The sequence below is a fragment of the Piliocolobus tephrosceles genome, chromosome 10 (assembly GCF_002776525.5).
Source record: "Piliocolobus tephrosceles isolate RC106 chromosome 10, ASM277652v3, whole genome shotgun sequence".
Lineage (NCBI taxonomy): Eukaryota > Metazoa > Chordata > Mammalia > Primates > Cercopithecidae > Piliocolobus > Piliocolobus tephrosceles.
In genome coordinates this window covers 67,965,242-67,984,737 of record NC_045443.1, presented here as the reverse complement: position 1 = coordinate 67,984,737, position 19,496 = coordinate 67,965,242, and the positions used below count along the sequence as shown (strand labels likewise).

Genomic DNA, 19,496 nt, shown 5'->3' with positions numbered 1-19,496 from the left:
AAAAAAAAAAAAAAAAAAAAAAAAAAAAAAGTTTAATTACAAGCCTGGGCAACATGGCAAAACTTCATCTCTACCAAAAAATACAAAATGCAGCCAGGTGTGGTGGTGCACATGTGTAGTCCCAGCTACTTGGGAGGCTGAGGTAGGAGGATCACTTGAGCCCAGGAGGTTGAGGTCTCAGTGAACTGTGATCGCATGTGGGAGTAGCCACTGCAATTCAGCCTGGGCAACAAAGTGAGACTCCCCTCTCTGAATTTTTAATAAAAAAGAATTTGGAAACCTCTAAATAGTTGGAAAGTACTGTAAGTTACTAATTACCAACATAATTTAGCTTGACAGGGAACCTGTTTCTAAGCAGTTTTTAGATCTCCCACTAAATCATATACATCATAGGCATTATAAAATTGAAGGAAGCAGACCTCTTTTCAAGCCTGAATGGTGTAGGATGTTTATGGAAACTTCTAACAATCAGTGGATACTGAAAGGCATGAAAGATTTCTTGTCCTCTTTGCTAAGAAAAGAAAAAAAAAAATCTAGAAAGTCAAAAACAGGGCTTTAACTCTTTCTAATAGAAATTAATTCTGACATGAAACCCTTTATGGGCCACATCCCAGATAGAAATCACAGAGGATACAAAAGTGAATTAAATACAGCCTTTGCCCTCTAGGGGCTCACCACACTCCATTGAGGGCTGGCAAAAATGTGAGCACTTAAAATACAAGATGATAAATACTAAAATAAAACTCAGGGAACCCAGGCAAAGAAGAGAATGCCTAATTCTGCCTGGGAAGGTCAGGGAGAACTTCGGAAAGACAGTATTTTCTGAATTGAGCCCTGAGGAATGAGGAAGACTTTACCATGCAGAAGGCAAAGGAAATAATATATGCAGAAGCATAAAATCTACAAGAACATAGAATATTGGGGAGGTTGCCCTAGGTCCGTGGGGTTAGATTATATGATACACGTGGGAAAGCAGCTGTTGGTGAGGCTTGGGGATGATCATTGTCATTAAGGATCTGCTGTATCTTGCTAAGGACCCTCTTGGCATTCATCTTGTAGGCCTGCACTGTCAAGTAGAGCAACCAGGACCCACTTATGGCTAGGTCAATTTACACTTAAATGAATTAAAATTAAATAAAATTAACTTTGGTTCCTCAGTTTTTACTAGCCACATTTCAAGTGCTTGAAAGCTAGAGGTTACATTTTTGGACAGCACAGATAGATAATATTTTCATCAGCTCAGAAAGTTCTATTGATCAGGGCTGCTGTAAGTTGAATTATCAATAAGTATATAAATACAATACTTAGGTATGTAAATACAGTAAGTATAATAAAATTGAGTCCAATGGACAAATAGGATTATATACAATACCTTCTTGGACATTCACAGGGTCCATTTACATACTGAAGACCCTGAGAAGTCCTGCAGTAAAAAGAATATGGTTCAGATTTGTTTAATCCAATGTTTCCCATATTTAGTTGGTTACTAACCTCTTTTTGTAAAAGATGACTTAATTTATAAGTCATATAATATAATTCTATATGTTATAACAATTTACAGATAATAAATATTTTGGGAAATACTGCTATGGGCAATTGGGAACTACGGATGACATTTAGACAATGGAATCAAGTGATCAGATTTTGTTTTCTAGATCACCTTGACAGGTTTGAGGAGGATGGATCGGAAAAAAGCAAGATTGAAGGCAGGCAGACCAGGAGATGCTTGAGTCCTAGTCCAAGACAGCCATGCAAACAGAGAGGCAAGACAGACCCCAGCATATTTTAGGAGACAGAACAGACAGAATATGCTAATATTCAAACACACAGAAGCTCTACACGACTGTAGAGCTGTGGCAGCACACCTAACCTAAACAATAGCGGAAAGCTGTCAGGAACACATGAAGGGCATGAGGAGTTTCACAAACCTGTGGTCCATTCAGAAGGAAATAATAAACAGAAAAAGCTGGACTATAAATTAGGAGACCAGGCTGGTCTGAAGTATGTATTTGAGAGCCCTCAGGATGTGCGTAATAAAGTCACAGGAATGAATGAGTCACTCAACAAGGCAGTATCAAGTGAGGATAAAAGAGGGTCAAGTTGAATCCTAGAATTAGCAACATGAAAAGGGGCAGATTAAATGAGCAGGAGATTGGAAAGAGGCCATTGAAGAGGTAGCAGGAAAACCAGAACATTGTGTCCCAGAATCTAAGGGAAGAGAAAACTCGAAAAAAGGATATACAGTCAACAATTTTTGAATGCTTCAGAGAGGACATGAACAAAAATACCACAGTGGGATCACTGGGCTTAGCAACAAGAGGGTCAGTGGTGACCTTAGCAAGGGCAGTCTGCGCAGTGCGCGAGTCAGGATAGATCACAGTGTACATGACGAGCACTGAGTTGCAGATGAGCATGGAGAAAGTGTTGGTATCATAAACTCTTTCAGAAGTTTGCTTGTCTAAAAAAGAAAAGCAATAGAATAATTGCAAGAGAAGGATACCTAGAACTGACCTTTTTGTTAAAAAGTAGAGGGGATCTTTAAATCAGTTCCGTAGACATTCACTGAAGATCTGCTATGCAAGACACGAGATCTTATAAAGATGGTGAAAAATCCCCATCCCTGCCTTCAGAAAGCTCAGAGTATGCCAGGTCAAAGAAATCATAAAGAGATGAATTAGTTATATTAATGTACGCAAATGTTGGTAAAAATGATTTCCATATTTTCCATAACACTTTAGTCCATAGAGTCTTTCGACTCTTGATGGAAAATGATTTTAGAATTTAAGACAATGTTGCTAGCACTAAATGAATCTAACCAATTTGTGCTGTCAGTGAACAAACCGCTACATATGCTAACTAGAGACAGCCTCTTCCAAATAGTGAAAAAGACTTCTGTCCAGGCCATGTGTTTGTTCTAGATCAGAAGAAAGGAAATCTGTGCAATAAGCAATTTAGGGCTATCCAGACTGAACCAATCACTGCGTGTGTTCTAATGGCAATACCGTGGGACCTGAGGGCTTAGTTTTAGACTAAGATGATGATTAACTTTTGTTATGTTGCTAAAACGTTATTTTTTATAGATCATGATAATTATTGGACATGCAAACTCCAACTCTAAGAAATCCTGAATTTGACTTCTGAATATATACAAGCTCTCGATTTTTAGGATGTACCTACTCTATTAATGCCTCCCTAGGCAGAACTGATTTTGTGATAATACGATTCTTTTCTGAAATATTTTTTCTGGAAAACGTAATATATAGACTATTAAACGCAACCCAAATAACAGTGGTTTAAATAATTTAGAAATGTATATCCTTCTCAAGTATACCTGCCAGGGTTGATATGGCAGCTTTGCCATGTTACACCTCTAGACTCATCTCTCTGGTTACCTCACTATCCCCACGGTATTGCCTTTGCATGCTCTGAGATCCTGATCACCACAATCACATCCCAGGCAGCAAGATGGAATCAGAAGCAGTAGAAGGAGAACATCGCTCCTCACTTTAATTTCATGATCTAAAAGTCACACGTATCACTTCCTCTCACGTGCTGTAAGTGAAAACTTAGTTGCACGGCCGCAACTAATGCAAGGGATGGTAAGAAGGAAAGTCTTAAGCCATGCATCCTACCAAGTTCCCAGCCAGAATTGGGATCTTATTGCTAAAGAAAGACAGGGATGGTGACTCCTAGGAGACGACTAGCTCTTAAAATACATATTTGGATGTGCGTGTGTGTGCCGTGCATACTATTGTGTGCTTCAGCTATCGACCGCAAAAATGCCAGACAGTACTGCGCATGCTTGGCAAGAAGCTTTAAGGGCACTGTTGTAGCCAAAGGCTCTCAGCAGGAAACCCTCCTCCATGAGATTTTTGCTGGAGTGTATTCAATAAGTGTTGTTTGCTCCACTGTGACTTCTCCTCCTTGTTTGTTATTTTGTGATCTGCCAAGAGTTTTGATCAATAGGATTGACGGAAGATATGTATAAACAATGGAATAACTTCACTGTCAGCGTTAAAATTCAGCTCCATGGGTGTTCAAGACCCCTTGGAGGAAAAAGATGAGGTAACAAAAAGCAGTCTAGCAGAAGTCTTTCTACATTACAAAGGGTATAATAGATTTTATGCAGACTGAGAGGTTTTACCAACAAGGGTATATTTAGTTTTTTGGAAGGAAGAGGAACTAAAGCTTATATTATTTGGAGATGACTCTTTAGGTTTTATTTGATTTTTAATTGAAAATAACAGCTGTATATATGGGGCACAATGTGATGTTTTGATACACGTATACATTGTGGAGTGATCAAATCGTGCTAATATTAATGTATCCATTACCTCAAATGTTTATTGTTTTTCTTTGTGGTGAGAACATTTAAAATCCCATCATTTCAGCTCTTTTGAAATATATAATATTATTATTAAACTATAGACACCATACTCTATAATAGATCATGAGAACCTATTCCTCCTAACTGAAATTTTGTATCCTTTGACCACCATCTCCCCTTTCCCCATTCACTCCACTCCCCAGCCCCTGGTAACCACCATTCTACTCTCTATTTCTATGAATTCAACTTTTTTAGATTCAACACATAAAGAAGATCACGTCTCTCTGTGCCTGGCTTATTTCATTTAGCATAATGTCTGTGAAGTCTATCTATGTTGTCACAAATGACATAATTTCCTGCTTTTTAAAGGCGAAATAGAACTCCATTATATATATAGACCATATTTTAAAATCCATTCATCTGTTGATGGACACTCCAATTGTTTTCAAACCTTGGCTATTATAAATAGTGCTGCAATGAACATAGGAGTGCAGATATCTCTTCAACATACTGACTTCAGTTCCTTTGGATATATACCCAGAAGTGGAATTGCTGGGTCATATGGTAGTTCACTCATAGTTTTTGAGGAATCTCCATACTGTTTTCCAAAATGGCTGTGCTAATTTACATTCTCACCCACAGCCTACCAGGGCTCTCTTTTCTTGACATCCTTGCCAGCATTTATCTTTTTATCTTTTTGATAATAGCCATTCTAGCAGGTATAAAGTGATATTCTAGTTTTAATTTGCACTTTTCTGATGATTTGAGATGTGGAACATTTTTTCATAGATCTATTGGACATTTGTATGTCTTGTTTTCAGAAACGTCTGTTCAAATCTTTATCCGTTTTTAGTAGAATTGTTTGTTTTCTTGTTATTGAGTAGTTTGAGTTCCTGATATATTTTGGATATTAGCCGCTTGTTAATGTATGATTTGTAAATATTTTCTCCTAATCTGTGGATTTGCTATGCAGAAGCTTTTTAGTTTGATGCAATCCCCTGTGTCTATTTTTGCTTTCATTGTGCTTTCGGGGTCATATCCAAGAAATTTTTGCCCATATCAATGTCATGCAGCTTTGCCCTGGAAGGCAGTCTTTAAAAAATGAATATGACATTATGAATACAAAATAAGATACAAGGTTCTTATTGAAAATGGCTCATGCAAGTGAGGGTCAGTCTGCCCCTGACCAACAATTGTAGGAAATGTAGAAATAGATCTGTTAAGACTCTAGGAGATTTCAGGGAAAATGAAGTGCTTTTGAAAATTTGGTGCTAGCTTCCATCTCCAGAGGGTCTACATTTTGAAAGCTCTGAAGGACAAGACTGAGACTGGACTTGTTTCCAGGATGCTTTAAAGAGGGTAGTTTGCTTCAGTACCAGTAGCCCCAACATATCTCTTTAGGGGGAATTTATAAGTTCAAGGCCCATGTCCCAAAAGATTTCCACGCTGATGAGCATAGGACCACAATTTCTTGTTCACAATCAGGTTATATCCTGATTCAAGCAGTCCTTACCTGTTCCACTGTAAGTATCTCTGCAGTCGCCCTACTTCCTTTAGGTCACCTGAAAGGACATGCTAGGATCTTTTGCAAAGTGTTTTGGTTCAAATAGACTGAAAGCCTGCGTCTATGAATGGGATTCTTGGATGCCACCTAAGGGTCTTCCCACTGATTTCCAGAATTTATTGACATCTTCTAGACTTCTGTTGCTTCCATATGGCATGATCAGGAGCTATTTTACCTGTGGCTTATAAGATCAGATAAGCATCTTGGTCTTCACAAGTCAATCTAAAGCTTTAAGCAGAATGGGACTTTCTCTTGCCAAAACCACATCACTTATAGCTCAAATCTATCCATCTCTGGATAGAAGCTCCTATTACTTGTTTGTATATGTGTGTGTGTGTGTGTGTGTGTGTGTGTGTGTGTGTGTGTGCGCACGTGCATGTGTGTACGTACATATATATTTATATACACATATATAGTCTTTATTTCAAATATCCTAGTGACAAACTAGCAAAATTTTACCATATATTTTCAACATCATCTTTGATAATGGCCTTGTTAAGTTCTAAGTTTGGTAATCTGGTTTCAACTCTGTGCTTCATTTTTTACTGTGTGACCTTGGGTGAGTTACTTAACCTCTCTGTGCTGCAATTTCCTAATCTGAATAAAGAGACTATTAATGGTACACTTTATAGAATTGTGATGATTAAGTGACATAAGGCATAAAATGCTGTTAGCTGCTCTACCGGACACATATAGGAGTCAACAATGAGTGTAATGACAATAACAGTGATAATGATGTCACTCTAGAGTTTTGTGACTGACTCCTTATTGGTCCCTATATTACCTATTTATTGCTGTGGGACAAATTACCCCAGAATTTAGTGGCTTAAAACAATACACATTTATATCTCACAATTTCTGTGTGCCGGAAATTGGGGAGTGGCTTAAATAATTGAGTGTCTGGCCCAAGGTCTTTCATGAGATTTCAATTGAGTTGTTGGCCATGTCTTCAATCAGCTGAACGCTTGGCTGGCACTGAGGGATCTGCTTCCAAGACGGCTCATTCATATGCTATTAGCTGGAGGCCTCAGTTCCCCACTATTTCTCTCTTCATTGGGCTGCTTGAGTGCCCTCAAAATATGGCCATTAGCTTCCTCCAGAGCTAGCAACTCAAGGAAGAGAGCAAGGAGGAAACTGCAATACCCTTTATGACCTAGTCACACACCATCCCTGTGTGTGTCATATTCTATTTATTGGAAGCAAGTCTTTAATTTCTGCACACATTCAAGATGAGGGGAATTAGTCTCTACTACATTCTTTTAGAAGGAGTCTCAGATAATTGGATACTACATTTTTAAACCACCACTGTCCTCATGGGCTGGTTAGTCTTTTTCTGAAACTAATTATGGCCTTTATTATCTTTAACCCCAGTTAGATGTAAAGTGAAATTTAAAACACTTTGGTTTGCCAAGTCCTGTTAAATTTTTAATTATTTTTAACTCCCATTTACATATATTCTATGAAACTTTCTTCCTCTAGTACTTCCTACCTCACCTCCTCTTTGATTGTCTCAGTTTTGGTGGGGAATGTAAGAAACTATATTTACCCAGATGATGCTCAATGATCGTGTGTTTCTAAAAAAATATGGGAGTGGGAGAAGTTTTTCTTTGCTGCACCCCTGTTTTTACACCACATGCCACTGAGAAAGGAAGCTGAAAAGCATTGAATTTGCTGTTTTTCAAAAAAGTAACTAAGCAGCCACAATGATACAACATTTTGTATTTTAATTGTCAGTTTACGTGGCTATCTTCACATGAGAGCAGCAGCATAGCATAGTGGCTAATGGTATTCTAGTGTTAGTGTGGATTCAAAGCCTGACTCCATTACCTACTTCTCGGCTGTGTAAATTTGGTCAAATTATTTAACCTATCTCAGTTTCCTATCTGAAAAATGGGGAAGGAGTCTTACCCATTATCTTAGGTACTTTTATTAAAGTTACATGAAAATTAAATGACAAAATATCTGTAAAGCATTGAGAACAGAGTCTGACATCTAATAAACAAAAAACATATGTTGTTTGTTATTTTATGAACAGACTGAAGACTCACTGAAATGAATCATAGTTTTTGTTTTGATTTGTTTCGTTTTTGTTTTTGAGACAGGTCTCCCTCTGTTGTCCAGGCTGGAGGGCAGTGGCACAATCTCGGCTCACTGAAGCCTTCGCCTCTTGGGTTCAAGCGATTCTCATGCCTCAGTCTCCCAAGTAGCTGGAACCACAGACATGAGCCACCATGCCTGGCTTATTTATTTATTGAGATGAGGTCTCACTATGTTGCCTAGGCTTTAACTCCCAGGCTCAAGGGATCCTCCTGCCTCAAGCTCCCAAAGTGCTGAGATTACAGCCTAAGCCACTGTGCTCAAGCTTGAAATGAATCAGGTTTATCTTTATCTTTGCAAGCTCCCTCTTCCCCTGACTTTCCTATCCTCACACAGATAGCACATAATAGATTATTAATCTCATCCATCTCAGAAGATCAGGAGATCTGGCCAGGACATAATGGTCAGACAAGGTGAGGTTGAGACCTGAGCGTCTAAATGAGATGAGATAGTAAAATATAAGTAATTGGTAGAGTATAGCCTGATTTACATCCACAGGGAAAGGAGAGAGACAGGAGTGAGGAGACCTGGTACAAATTCCAAATCCAAAGTATAAGAGTGGAAGCATAAATGAGAAATGGGGTCGAGAACCAGAACAGATGAGAAATGGCCTGAAATATAAACTCATCATCTCAGGCTTATGGATGAGCTTTATATCAGGAGTGAAGATGGGCCCAAATGTCCCTCAATAAACACACATAGATCAAGCAATGGACGCCAAAGACAAACATTGACATGCACCAGATAATCAATACATAACGGGTTTCTACTTACTGGTTATTGGCATTTTAAGGAACTTAAAAAAGAGTAAGTCTGTTTAATATATTCTTTTTTGTTTTCTTCATTAGATCCCCTCAGCAGAGTGTGTTTAAGACCAAAAAATGTAACTGATTCATTGAGCACCTACATTAATGCTAATTATATTAGGGTAAGTAAATAAGTACAAATTTCTTTCTGGTGATTTTCTATTTGGAATTGTTGGTTTTATTTTGTTTTTCCTCGGGTAGATTAAGCTTGGTTTAACTTGATTACCAGCAAGATTTCATTTTGTTTGGTTTTTTATCTTAGTCATAATCAACATTGTTAATGGGTCTTTTATGATGACTTTCCTTTTAGGGTGAGTCTCTGGCAACAGTGCTCTCTATGGGCACTCTGCTGGAGACTGGGCATTACAACCCTCAATATCATGTGCCATCCTTAACTTGCTGCCAAGTTAACGACATTAAGGATATTGTTAACTAGAAATTGTTGTACTAGAATCAATGAAGCCGTAACCTGTGTTGCTTTTGTAAGCACAGCTATTTCATTGAAGATCTTTCACCTAAACTTTCACTGCAAGGCATGAACTTAAAAACCAGTATTTTTGTCTCTTTACTCCATCTAGGGCTACAGTGGCAAGGAGAAAGCCTTCATTGCCACGCAGGGCCCCATGATCAACACTGTGGATGATTTCTGGCAGATGGTTTGGCAGGAAGACAGCCCTGTGATTGTTATGATCACAAAACTCAAAGAAAAAAATGAGGTATGATCTTTAATCAAGTTCTGAATGTTATACATGTTCTGTTGCTATAGAAGAGATATTGTATAAGTAAAATTGCCATGGACTTAGATTTAAGATGGAAACTGAGACATTTAAAGGCTAAGTCACTTAATACATCCCAAATATAATAACTGCTATTATCCTATGACTGTCAACTTTCTTTCAGACAAGTCAATATACTTGGCATATACATATCTAATTTGTACCCACAAAAGAAATAAGGGGGTCATGAATTATCACCCTAATTTATAGGCAGGCAAATAAAACCTTATTCACATCCTGAGTCATTTTTGAACACCTACTATGTGACAGGTACTACTCTAGTCATTGGAGATATAATAGTAAACAAAACACACCAAGATCCCTGCCCTTGGTAGATTTTAACTTTCTAGTGGGAGAAGACAAACAAAAACACTGCACATAATAAACTTATAAATAGTGTAATATATGAGAAGAGATTAAATGCTCTAGGAAAGAAAGTAGAGCAGGCTAAGTGGAATGGGTATACCGGGCAGTAAGGAGGGGGTGTTGGGGAATTGCAGATTGCATTATTAAAGAGGGTGGGCAAGGTGAGTCTCATTAAGAAAATGAGATTCGAGGGCAGTTACAGAAACCAATCAACTTTCTCAATATCTTCATGATAAGAAATCCAAGAAAGAAAGAATTTGATTTCATATCCATACTAGTAGTCTTTTCTAAGGCTTTAGCTTACAGAATACTTACTCTGTATTTTGCATTATAAAAATACAATTGTAATATTCCTGAGGGCTGATATTCGAGGTACCACTTACATTTTAGGACAACTTACTGAGATAATTTACAGTCTAATTTTCATCAGCATTTTTGTGTTTGTTTTCTTGTCAAAAATATTGTACCAGGGCTTCACCATGACAATAAGAATTTAAGAAAATGGAGCATTCCTTTATAAGCCTTTGGTGATTATAATCTTTGAGTGCAGCATAATCCTGCTGCTAATGGCCATCATCCAGGCTCACAAAACAGCAATTTATACATGTTTTAAAGTTTGTTATTTTCTTATATTTTTGCTACAATAGATAAAACTTTTTTTTTTTCCTGAAATTTATTCTGGAAAAATAGTGTATTTCTGGTCAGTAGATAAAGTTATATACTCGATTCACTACATGACTTACTAACTAAACACGCTTCTATGAATCCGATATTAAAGCCTGAGGTGGCATTATAAAAATAACCCCTAATATTCTCAAGCTGTTTCCCACACAGTGTCAATCTATCAACATATTAAGTCACTGACAATTCCTTCACAGTTGTTTAATATGCATGACATTTTTATGATAGAAAAGATTTTTCAAGTTTAAAAGGTATATTCTCTGTATTTTTACACTCGTGCATTCCTACATAGAACTTATGTAATACGGCCGACTAGATAACTGGAAAACTTCCCACTACAAAACCAGTTATACTGTGCAGAATATGAAACGGCGTGCAAAGCAGAGCTTTAAAAAAAAAGTAAAGGAAATCCCAGTGGCTAATGAAAAGAGACTAAAAGGCACAAAACCAGAAAAGTAAACATATTGTAATGGTAATACAAGAACTAGAGACAAAGCCTGATCTTGCAGGAGCCAGGTGTTGGAACTGAGACTTTAGGTAAAGTGAGCACCTTCAAAGGCAATGCCTTCAGATAAAAAGTGAACCACAAAAATAAATCTGCCTACTAAAATAGGACGATGCTGAGAAATTCACCTAAGTCTGGCCTTCTTATGGTATAAACAAAAAGGCTCTCTTGAGTATTTAAAGCTGAGAAACCTCAGAATTCAAAAACCAAGAAACACCAAGTGAAGTCATTAACATAAAAAGTAATTCTAGGTTGGCAACGCCCTGTGATACTTCACAGAAATGAAGGCAAAAACTTTCTGATGCACATACTCTCAGCATATACCTCACAGGTTTCCATAGAAAAGCCCAGCCAGGGCAAAGCAAGAGAGCCGACTAGAAAAGCTTAATGCTCATACTGCCCACCAAAAAAAGAGCCAAAACAACAAATAAGAAAGTACGTTTGTACTGGAGTGTTTGAGGGAGTGCACTGGACTACAGCAGGAGAGAGAGACAGAAAATCCTGTGGGACAAGGAGACCTTTAGTGAGGGTCACATAGAGAAGAGAATGAAACACCCTGCCTCTGCCACACCGCCATCTCCCCAGAAGGGATTAGCTCAGAACAAGATGGTGCATCCAGTGGGACTAGGCAAGCAAGAGGCCCCAGCAGCCCCCATTAATGTCGCAGACATCTGCACTCTTTGTTGCTGAGAATCCTCCAGTTCCTAGAGACCCTGAGTCCAGTTTAGGGAGCTGCCTGACAGCCACATGGCTGCTCTGCCCCAGAGAAGGAAGTCACGTTGTATGCCCTCATCCCTGTGACCCAAGCTGCAGCTATATGATGCCATTTTGAAACCAGAGCCACAACTAGAGTACAGCCTGTTCTAGGAGCCAGTAGCCACCATCTCTTTTCATTCCCGAAGCTACACGGCCATAACACTACCTTCACACACAGTAGTATACCATTCCCTTGCTGAGTTGCTACAGCTCCCTACCCCCTGGGAACAAGCTCCCTAGGAAGTGTTCTACCTTTCACAACCTAGTGACTGCAGTACCCTGAACCTGTCTCTCAGAGCCTAGATCCCGTGCCCCATCCTTGGAGCCCATATAGCACCTTGCCCTCAAAGGAACAGACAATCTTGCTAAGCAGAGAAACCAAGTCCAAACTGGCCTCATGCACAGTCAGCATGCTCACCAGCAAGCAGCACGATTCCAAAGCGAGCCACACCCAAACCAGTGGACCAGTCCCTGCATGCCCCTGGTACACTCAACAGTTGGCTGCACTACTTCTAAGGATGCCTCAACCTGAGCTGGCAGACCTGTCCACATATGCCACCAGTAAGCTCACCAGCTGGGCATGTCATTTTCGGGGGACTTTTGCTCTGAGTTGGCAAGCCAAGCCTCATGCTTGCCAGCCAAGTACACTGCCCCCAGAGGAGCCGTAACCCAAGCTGACCGACTGGCTGCTGAATGCTCACCAGCCATGTATGCATCACACAACGGGTCCCCACCTTAACCAGTGGACTTGTTCTTGTGCTCACATGCCCCTTGTGTCCAGGGGTGACCTGTCCTGAGCCAGCAAACTAGCCACACGAAGGCCTTTAGAGGTATCAATAAAGTTGACTACAGCTTAAAAAACTACAGAGACTACACTACTGCACCCACATAGAACAAAAGCCAGTGTACCCTACCCAACCAACACCCTCAGACACATCTGCTGGTGAAAGTGATTCCCTTCAAAAGCCACTCCCTAAAATTAAAAGAGTTGACCATTCCATTAGATGCACAAATATCAACACAGGGATACAAGATACATGAAAAAGCAAAGAAAAATGACACCATCAAAGAAGCAGAAGAATCCTCCAGTAACTGACACCTAAGAAATGGAAATTTATAAATTTCCTGAAAAGGAATTTAAAATAATGACCTGAAGGAAATTATGAATTGTGGATGGGGGAGGAGAAAAGTCTAGAATATTTGTATGTGACCAAAGTTGTTATCAGCTTAAAATATTCTAAGTTCTTTTTATGTAAGCCCCAGAATGACCAAAAAGAAAAAAATTACAACTGATACACAAATGAAAAAGAGAAATGAGTCAAAGCTTATCACTATGGAAAACCACCGAGTCACAAAGAGAAACAATAAGAGTAGAAGAAAGAAACAAAGTATCTAGAAAAGAGTTAACAAAATGGCAGGAGTAAGTTCTTATCTGTCAGTAATAATCTTGAATGGAAATGGATTAAATTTTCCAATTAAAAGATATAGAGTGGCCAAATGGGGGGAAAAATAAGCAAGACTCACCTATACAATGTCTACAAGAAACTCATTCCACATGTAAAGACATATAGACTGAAAGTGAAGGGATGAAAAATTGATATCACATGCAAATGTAAACTAAAAGAGACCAGGAGTATCTTCACTTATATCCGATAAAATAGACTTCAAATCAAAAATCACAAAAAAGCACAAAGAAGATCATTATATAACGATACATGGGTTAATTCAGCAAAAACAAAAAAATCGTAAATATGTATGCACCTAACACTAGACCACCCAAAAATAAAAAGCAGTTATTTATTAGATTAAAGAAAGCAATAGACTGCAATATAGTAATAATCATGAACTTCAACTTCAACACCCCACTCTCAGCAACGGACAGATTATCCAGACAGAAAATACACAAAGAAACATTGGACTTAAACCACACAATAGACCAATTGGACCTAACAGATATTTACAGAACATTTCACCCAACAACTGCAGAATACACATTTTTCTTACTAGCACAAGACAAGCCTTAACAAATTTTAAAAGATCAAAATCATTTTAAATATGTTTTCTGACCACGATGTTATAAAACTAGAAATCAACAACAGGAAGAAATTCAGAAACTTTACAAATACATGAGAATTAAACAATATGCTCCTAAAGAACCAATGGATCAGTGAAGACTTTAAAAGAGAAATTTAAAAATTCCTTGAGACAAATAGAAAGACAACATATCAAAGTCTTTGGCATACAGAAAAAGCAGTTCTAAAAGGGAAGTTTATATCAATAAATGCTTACATGTATTGAAATGGAAGAGAAAGATGACAACCTAATGACGCACCTCAAGGAACTACAAAAACAAGAACAGGCTGAGCAGCATGGCTCACACTTGTAATCCCAGCCCTTTGGGAGGCTGAAGCAGGCAATCACTTGAGGTCAGGAGTTCAAGACCAGCTTGGCCAACATGGTGAAACCCTATCTCTACTAAAAATACAAAAATTAGCTGGGCCTGGTGATACACACCTGTAATCTCTGGTACTCGGGAGGCTGAGGCAAAAGAATCAATTGAACCAAGGAGACAGAGGCTGCAGTGAGCCGAGATCATGCCACTGCACTCCAGCCTGGGCAACTGGGAGACAGAGAGAGACTCCATATCCAAAAAAAAAGGACAAGAACAAACTAAACCCAAAATTAGTAGAAGGAAGTAATTAAGAAAGATCAAAGCATACATAAATGAAATACAGGCAGAAAAATACAAAACATCAACAAAAAGATCATGTTTGAAAACAAAACTGATGAACCTTTAGATGCCGCAGAAATACAAAGAATTATAAAAGGCTATTGTGAACAATAATATACCAACAAATTGGATAATCTAAAAAAAGAATAAATTCCTGGACACATGCAACCTTTCATTGTTCAATTCCAAGATTGAACAATGAAGAAATAGAAAATCTGAAAACACCAATGAGTGAGGAAATTAAATCAGTAACAGAACATATCCTGGTCGGGTGCTGTGGCTCATGCCTGTAATCTCAGCACTGTGGCAGGCTGAGGCGGGCAGATCACCTGAGGTTGGGAGTTCCACACCAACCTGGCCAACATGGTGAAACCCCATCTCTACTAAAAATACAAAAATTAGCTGGGCTTGGTGGTGCGTGCCTGTAATTCCAGCTACCTGGGAAGCTGAGGCGGGAGAATCACTTGAACCCAGGACTGGGAGGTTGCAGTAAGCCAAGATCATGCCACTGTCCTCCAGCCTGGGTGACAGAGCGAAACTCCATCTCAAAAAAAAAAAAAAGTACCCCATTGAAGAAAAATCCCAGGACCTGATGGTTTCACCAATGAATTCTACCAAACTTTTAAAGAACTAATACCAATTCTCCCCAAACTATTCAAGAAAATTGAAGAGGAGAATATATTCCAAAGTCATTCTACAAGGCCAGCATTACCCTAGCACCCAAACCAGATGAGGACTCAACCAAAAAAGAAACTACAGGTCACTCTGATATATATGCAAAAATGCTCATAAAATATTAGTAAACCAAAATCAGTAGCACATTAAAAACATCATCCACTATGACCAAGGGAATTCATCCCAGGGATGTAAGAATAGGTCAGTTTATACAAAACGATAAATATGATACACCACATTAACAGAATGAAGGATAAAATCCATATCATCATTTCAATAGATGAAGCAAAATAATTTGACAAAATTCATCCCTTCATGTTAAGAACTGTCAACAAATTAGATATAGAAGGTATGTACCTCAACACTAAAAAGTCCATATATGACAAGCCCACAACAAATATCATACTGAATGTGGAAAAATTGAAAGATTTTCTCCTAAGATCTGGGATGAGGGTATCCACTTTCACCACTTCTATTCAACATAGTACTGGGGGTCCTAGCCAGAGTAATCAGGCAAGAGAAAGAAATACAAGGCAAAATTGGAAAGGAGGGGCGTCAAACTATCCCTGTTTGCAGATCATATGATCATATATATGGAAAACCCTACACACTTCACCAAAACTTGTTATAACTAATAGACAAATTTAGTAAAGTTGAAGGATACAAATTTAACATTCAGAAATGAGTAGCATTTGTATATGCTAATGGTGAGCTAGCTAAAAACGAAATCAAGAAAACAATTCCATTTATAATTGCTACCAAAAAACAAAGATACCTAAAAAGAAATCTAACCAAAGAGGTGAAATATCTTTTATACTGAAAACTATAAAACATTGATGAAGGAAATTATAGAGAACACAGTTAAACAGAAATATATACTGTGTTCATGGAGTGGAATAATTAATATTGTTAAAATGTCCATACTACCCTAAAAAACCAATAGATTCAATGCATTCCCTATCAAAATACCAATAACATTCTTCATGGAAAAAAATTTGTAATCCTAAAATTTGTATGAAACAACAAAAGACCTTTACTAGCCAAATCATTCTTGAGAAAACAAAACAAAACTGGAGGCATCATACTACCTAACTTCAAAATATACTACAAAGTTATACTACTGAAAACAACATGATACTGGCAAAAAAACAAACACATAGACCAATGGAATGGAACATAGAGCCCAGAAATAAGAAAAGATTTTGAATATTCTCACTACAAACAACAAATAATAAATATTTGAGGTGATGGATATACTGATTACCTTTATTTGATCATTAACCCATATATACATGCATTGAAGTGTCACATTATACCCCATGAATATGTACAATTCTGTGTCAATTAAAATAAAATAAATAAAAGAATTCTCAGCAAACATAAGCTTACAATCAAAATTATGAGGCATACGAGCACACAATAAAAACCATGAGAAAAAATCAGAAGCAGCAACAGTTAAATAGATTCACAGGAATTAAAATAATTGAAATAATAAATGTAGGTTACTTTTTTAAATAATTAAGCACAAAAAGCACAAACATTTTGACACAGGGATGAGTTACTATCCAAAAAGGCTACGAAAGATGGCCGAATAGGAAGAGCTCCAGTCTGCAGCTCCCAGCGTGAGTGACGCAGAAGATGGGTGATTTCTGCATTTCCAACTGAAGTACCGGGTTCATCTCAATGGGGCTAGTCAGACAGTGGGTGCAGCCCACGGAGCAGGGTAGGGCATCACCTCACCTGGGAAGCACAAGGGGACGGGGAATTCCCTTTTCTAGCAAAGGGAAGCTGTGACAGATGGTACCTGGAAAATAGGGTCACTCCCACCCTAATACTGCGCTTTCCCAAAGGCCTTAGCAAACGGCACACCAGGAGATTATATCCCGTGCCTGGCTCAGAGGGTCCCAGGCCCACAGAGCCTCCTTCACTGCTAGCAAAGCAGTCAGAGATTGAACTGCAAGGCAGCAGCGAGGCTGGGGGAGGGGTGTCCCACATTGCTGAGGCTTGAGTAGGTAAACAAAGCAGCCAGGAAGTTCAAACTGGGTGGAGCCCACTGCAGCTCAAGGAGGCCTGCCTGCCTTTCTCTGTAGACTCCACCTCTGGGGGCAGGGCATAGCTGAACAAACGGCAGCAAAAACTTGAGCAGATTTAAATGTCCCTGCCTGACAACTTTGAAGAGAGTAGTGGTTCTCCCAGCACAGAGTTTGAAATCTGAGAACAGACAGACTGCCTCGTCAAGTGGGTCCCTGACCCCTGAGTAGCCTAACTGGGAGACACCTCCCAGTAGGGGCCAACTGACACCTCATACAGCTGGGTGCCCCTCTGAGACGAAACTTCCAGAGGAAGGATCAGGCAGCAACATTTTCCGTTCTGCAATATTTGCTGTTCTGCAGCCTCCACTGGTGATACCCAAACAGAGGGTCTGGAGTGGACCTGTAGCTAACGGGGTCTGGACTGGACCTCCAGCACACTCCAACAGACCAGCAGTGAGGGTCCTGACTGTTAGAAGGAAAACTAACAAACAGCAAGGACATCCACAAAAAAACCCCATCTGTACATCACCATCATCAAAGACCAAAGGTAGATAAAACCACAAAGATGGGGAGAAACCAGAGCAGAAAAGCTGAAAATTAAAAAAATCAGAGCACCTCTTCTCCTCCAAAGGAACGCAGCTCCTCACCAGCAATGGAACAAAGCTGGATGGAGAATGACTTTGACGAGTTGAGAGAAGAATGCTTTAGACGATCAGTAATAAACTTCTCCAAGCTAAAGGAGGATGTTCGAACCCCTGCGAAGAAGCTAAAAACCTTGAAAAAAGATTAGACGAATGGCTAACTAGAATAAACAGTGTAGAGAAGTCCTTAAATGACCTGATGAAGCTGAAAACCATGGCACGAGAACTATGTGACTCATGCACAAGCTTCAGTAGCTGATTTGATCAAGTGAAAGAAAGGGTATCAGTGATTGAAGATCAAATGAATGAAATGAAGCAAGAAGAGAAGTTTAGAGAAAAAACAGTAAAAAGAAATGAACAAAGCCTCCAAGAAGTATGGGAGTATGTGAAAAGACCTAATCTACATCTGATTTGTGTACCTGAAAGTGACAGGGAGAATGGAACCAAGTTGGAAAACACTCTTCAGGATATTATCCAGGAGAGCTTCCCCAACCTAATGAGGCAGGGCAACATTCAAATTCAGGAAATACAGAGAATACTACAAAGATACGCCTTGAGAAGAGCAACCCCACGACAGATTCACCAAAGTTGAAATGAAGGAAAAAGTGTTAAGAGCAGCCAGAGAGAAAGGTTGGGTTACCCACAAAGGGAAGCCAATCAAACTAACATCGGATCTTTTGGCAAAAACTCTATAAGCCAGAAGACAGTGGGGGCCAATATTCAACATTCTTAAAGAAAAGAATTTTCAACCTAGAATTTCATATCCAGCCAAACTAAGTTTCGTAAGTGAGGGAGAAATAAACTCCTTTACAGACAAACAAATGCTGAGAGATTTTGTCACCACCAGGCCTGCCTTACAGGAGCTCCTGAAGGAAGCACTAAACATGGAAAGAAACAACCAGTACCAGCCACTGCAAAATCATGCCAAATTGTAAAGACCATCGATGCTAGGAAGAAACTGCACCATCTAACAGGCAAAACAACCGGCTGATATCATAATGACAGGATCAAATTCACACATAACAATATTAACCTTAAATGTAAATGGGCTAAATACTCCAATTAAAAGACACAGACTAGCAAATTGGATAAAGAGTCAACACCCATCAGTGTGCTGTATTCAGGAGACCCATCTCACGTCCAGAGACACACATAGGCTCAAAATAAAGGGATGGAGGAAGATCGAACAAGCAAATGGAAAACAAAAAAAAGTAGGGGTTGTAATCCTAGTCTCTGATAAAATGGACTTTAAACCAACGAATATCAAAAGAGACAAAGAAGGCCATTACATAATGGTAAAGGGATCAATTCAACAAGAAGAACTAACTATCCTAAATATATATGCCCCCAATACAGGAGCACCCAGATTCATAAAGCAAGTCCCTAGAGACCTACAAAGAGATTTAGATTTCCACACAATAATAATGGGAGACTTTAACACCCCACTGTAAACATTAGACAGATCAACGAGACAGAAAGTTAACAAGGATATCCAGGAATTGAACTCACCTCTGCACCAAGCAGACCTAATAGACATC

The 19,496-nt window shown here is 38.9% G+C and overlaps 1 protein-coding gene across 3 annotated transcripts in view; it reads left to right on the top strand.

Annotated features, from left to right (window-relative positions):
- PTPRR (protein tyrosine phosphatase receptor type R) overlaps positions 1-19,496 on the top strand; it is a 292,728-nt gene that overhangs the window by 231,718 nt on the left and 41,514 nt on the right. For all 3 annotated transcript variants that reach the window (XM_023226530.1, XM_023226531.2, XM_023226532.1), the window contains 2 exons: positions 8,837-8,916; positions 9,373-9,510. In XM_023226530.1, the coding sequence (XP_023082298.1) occupies positions 8,837-8,916; positions 9,373-9,510 (218 nt within the window). The remainder of the gene's footprint in view (positions 1-8,836; positions 8,917-9,372; positions 9,511-19,496) is intronic.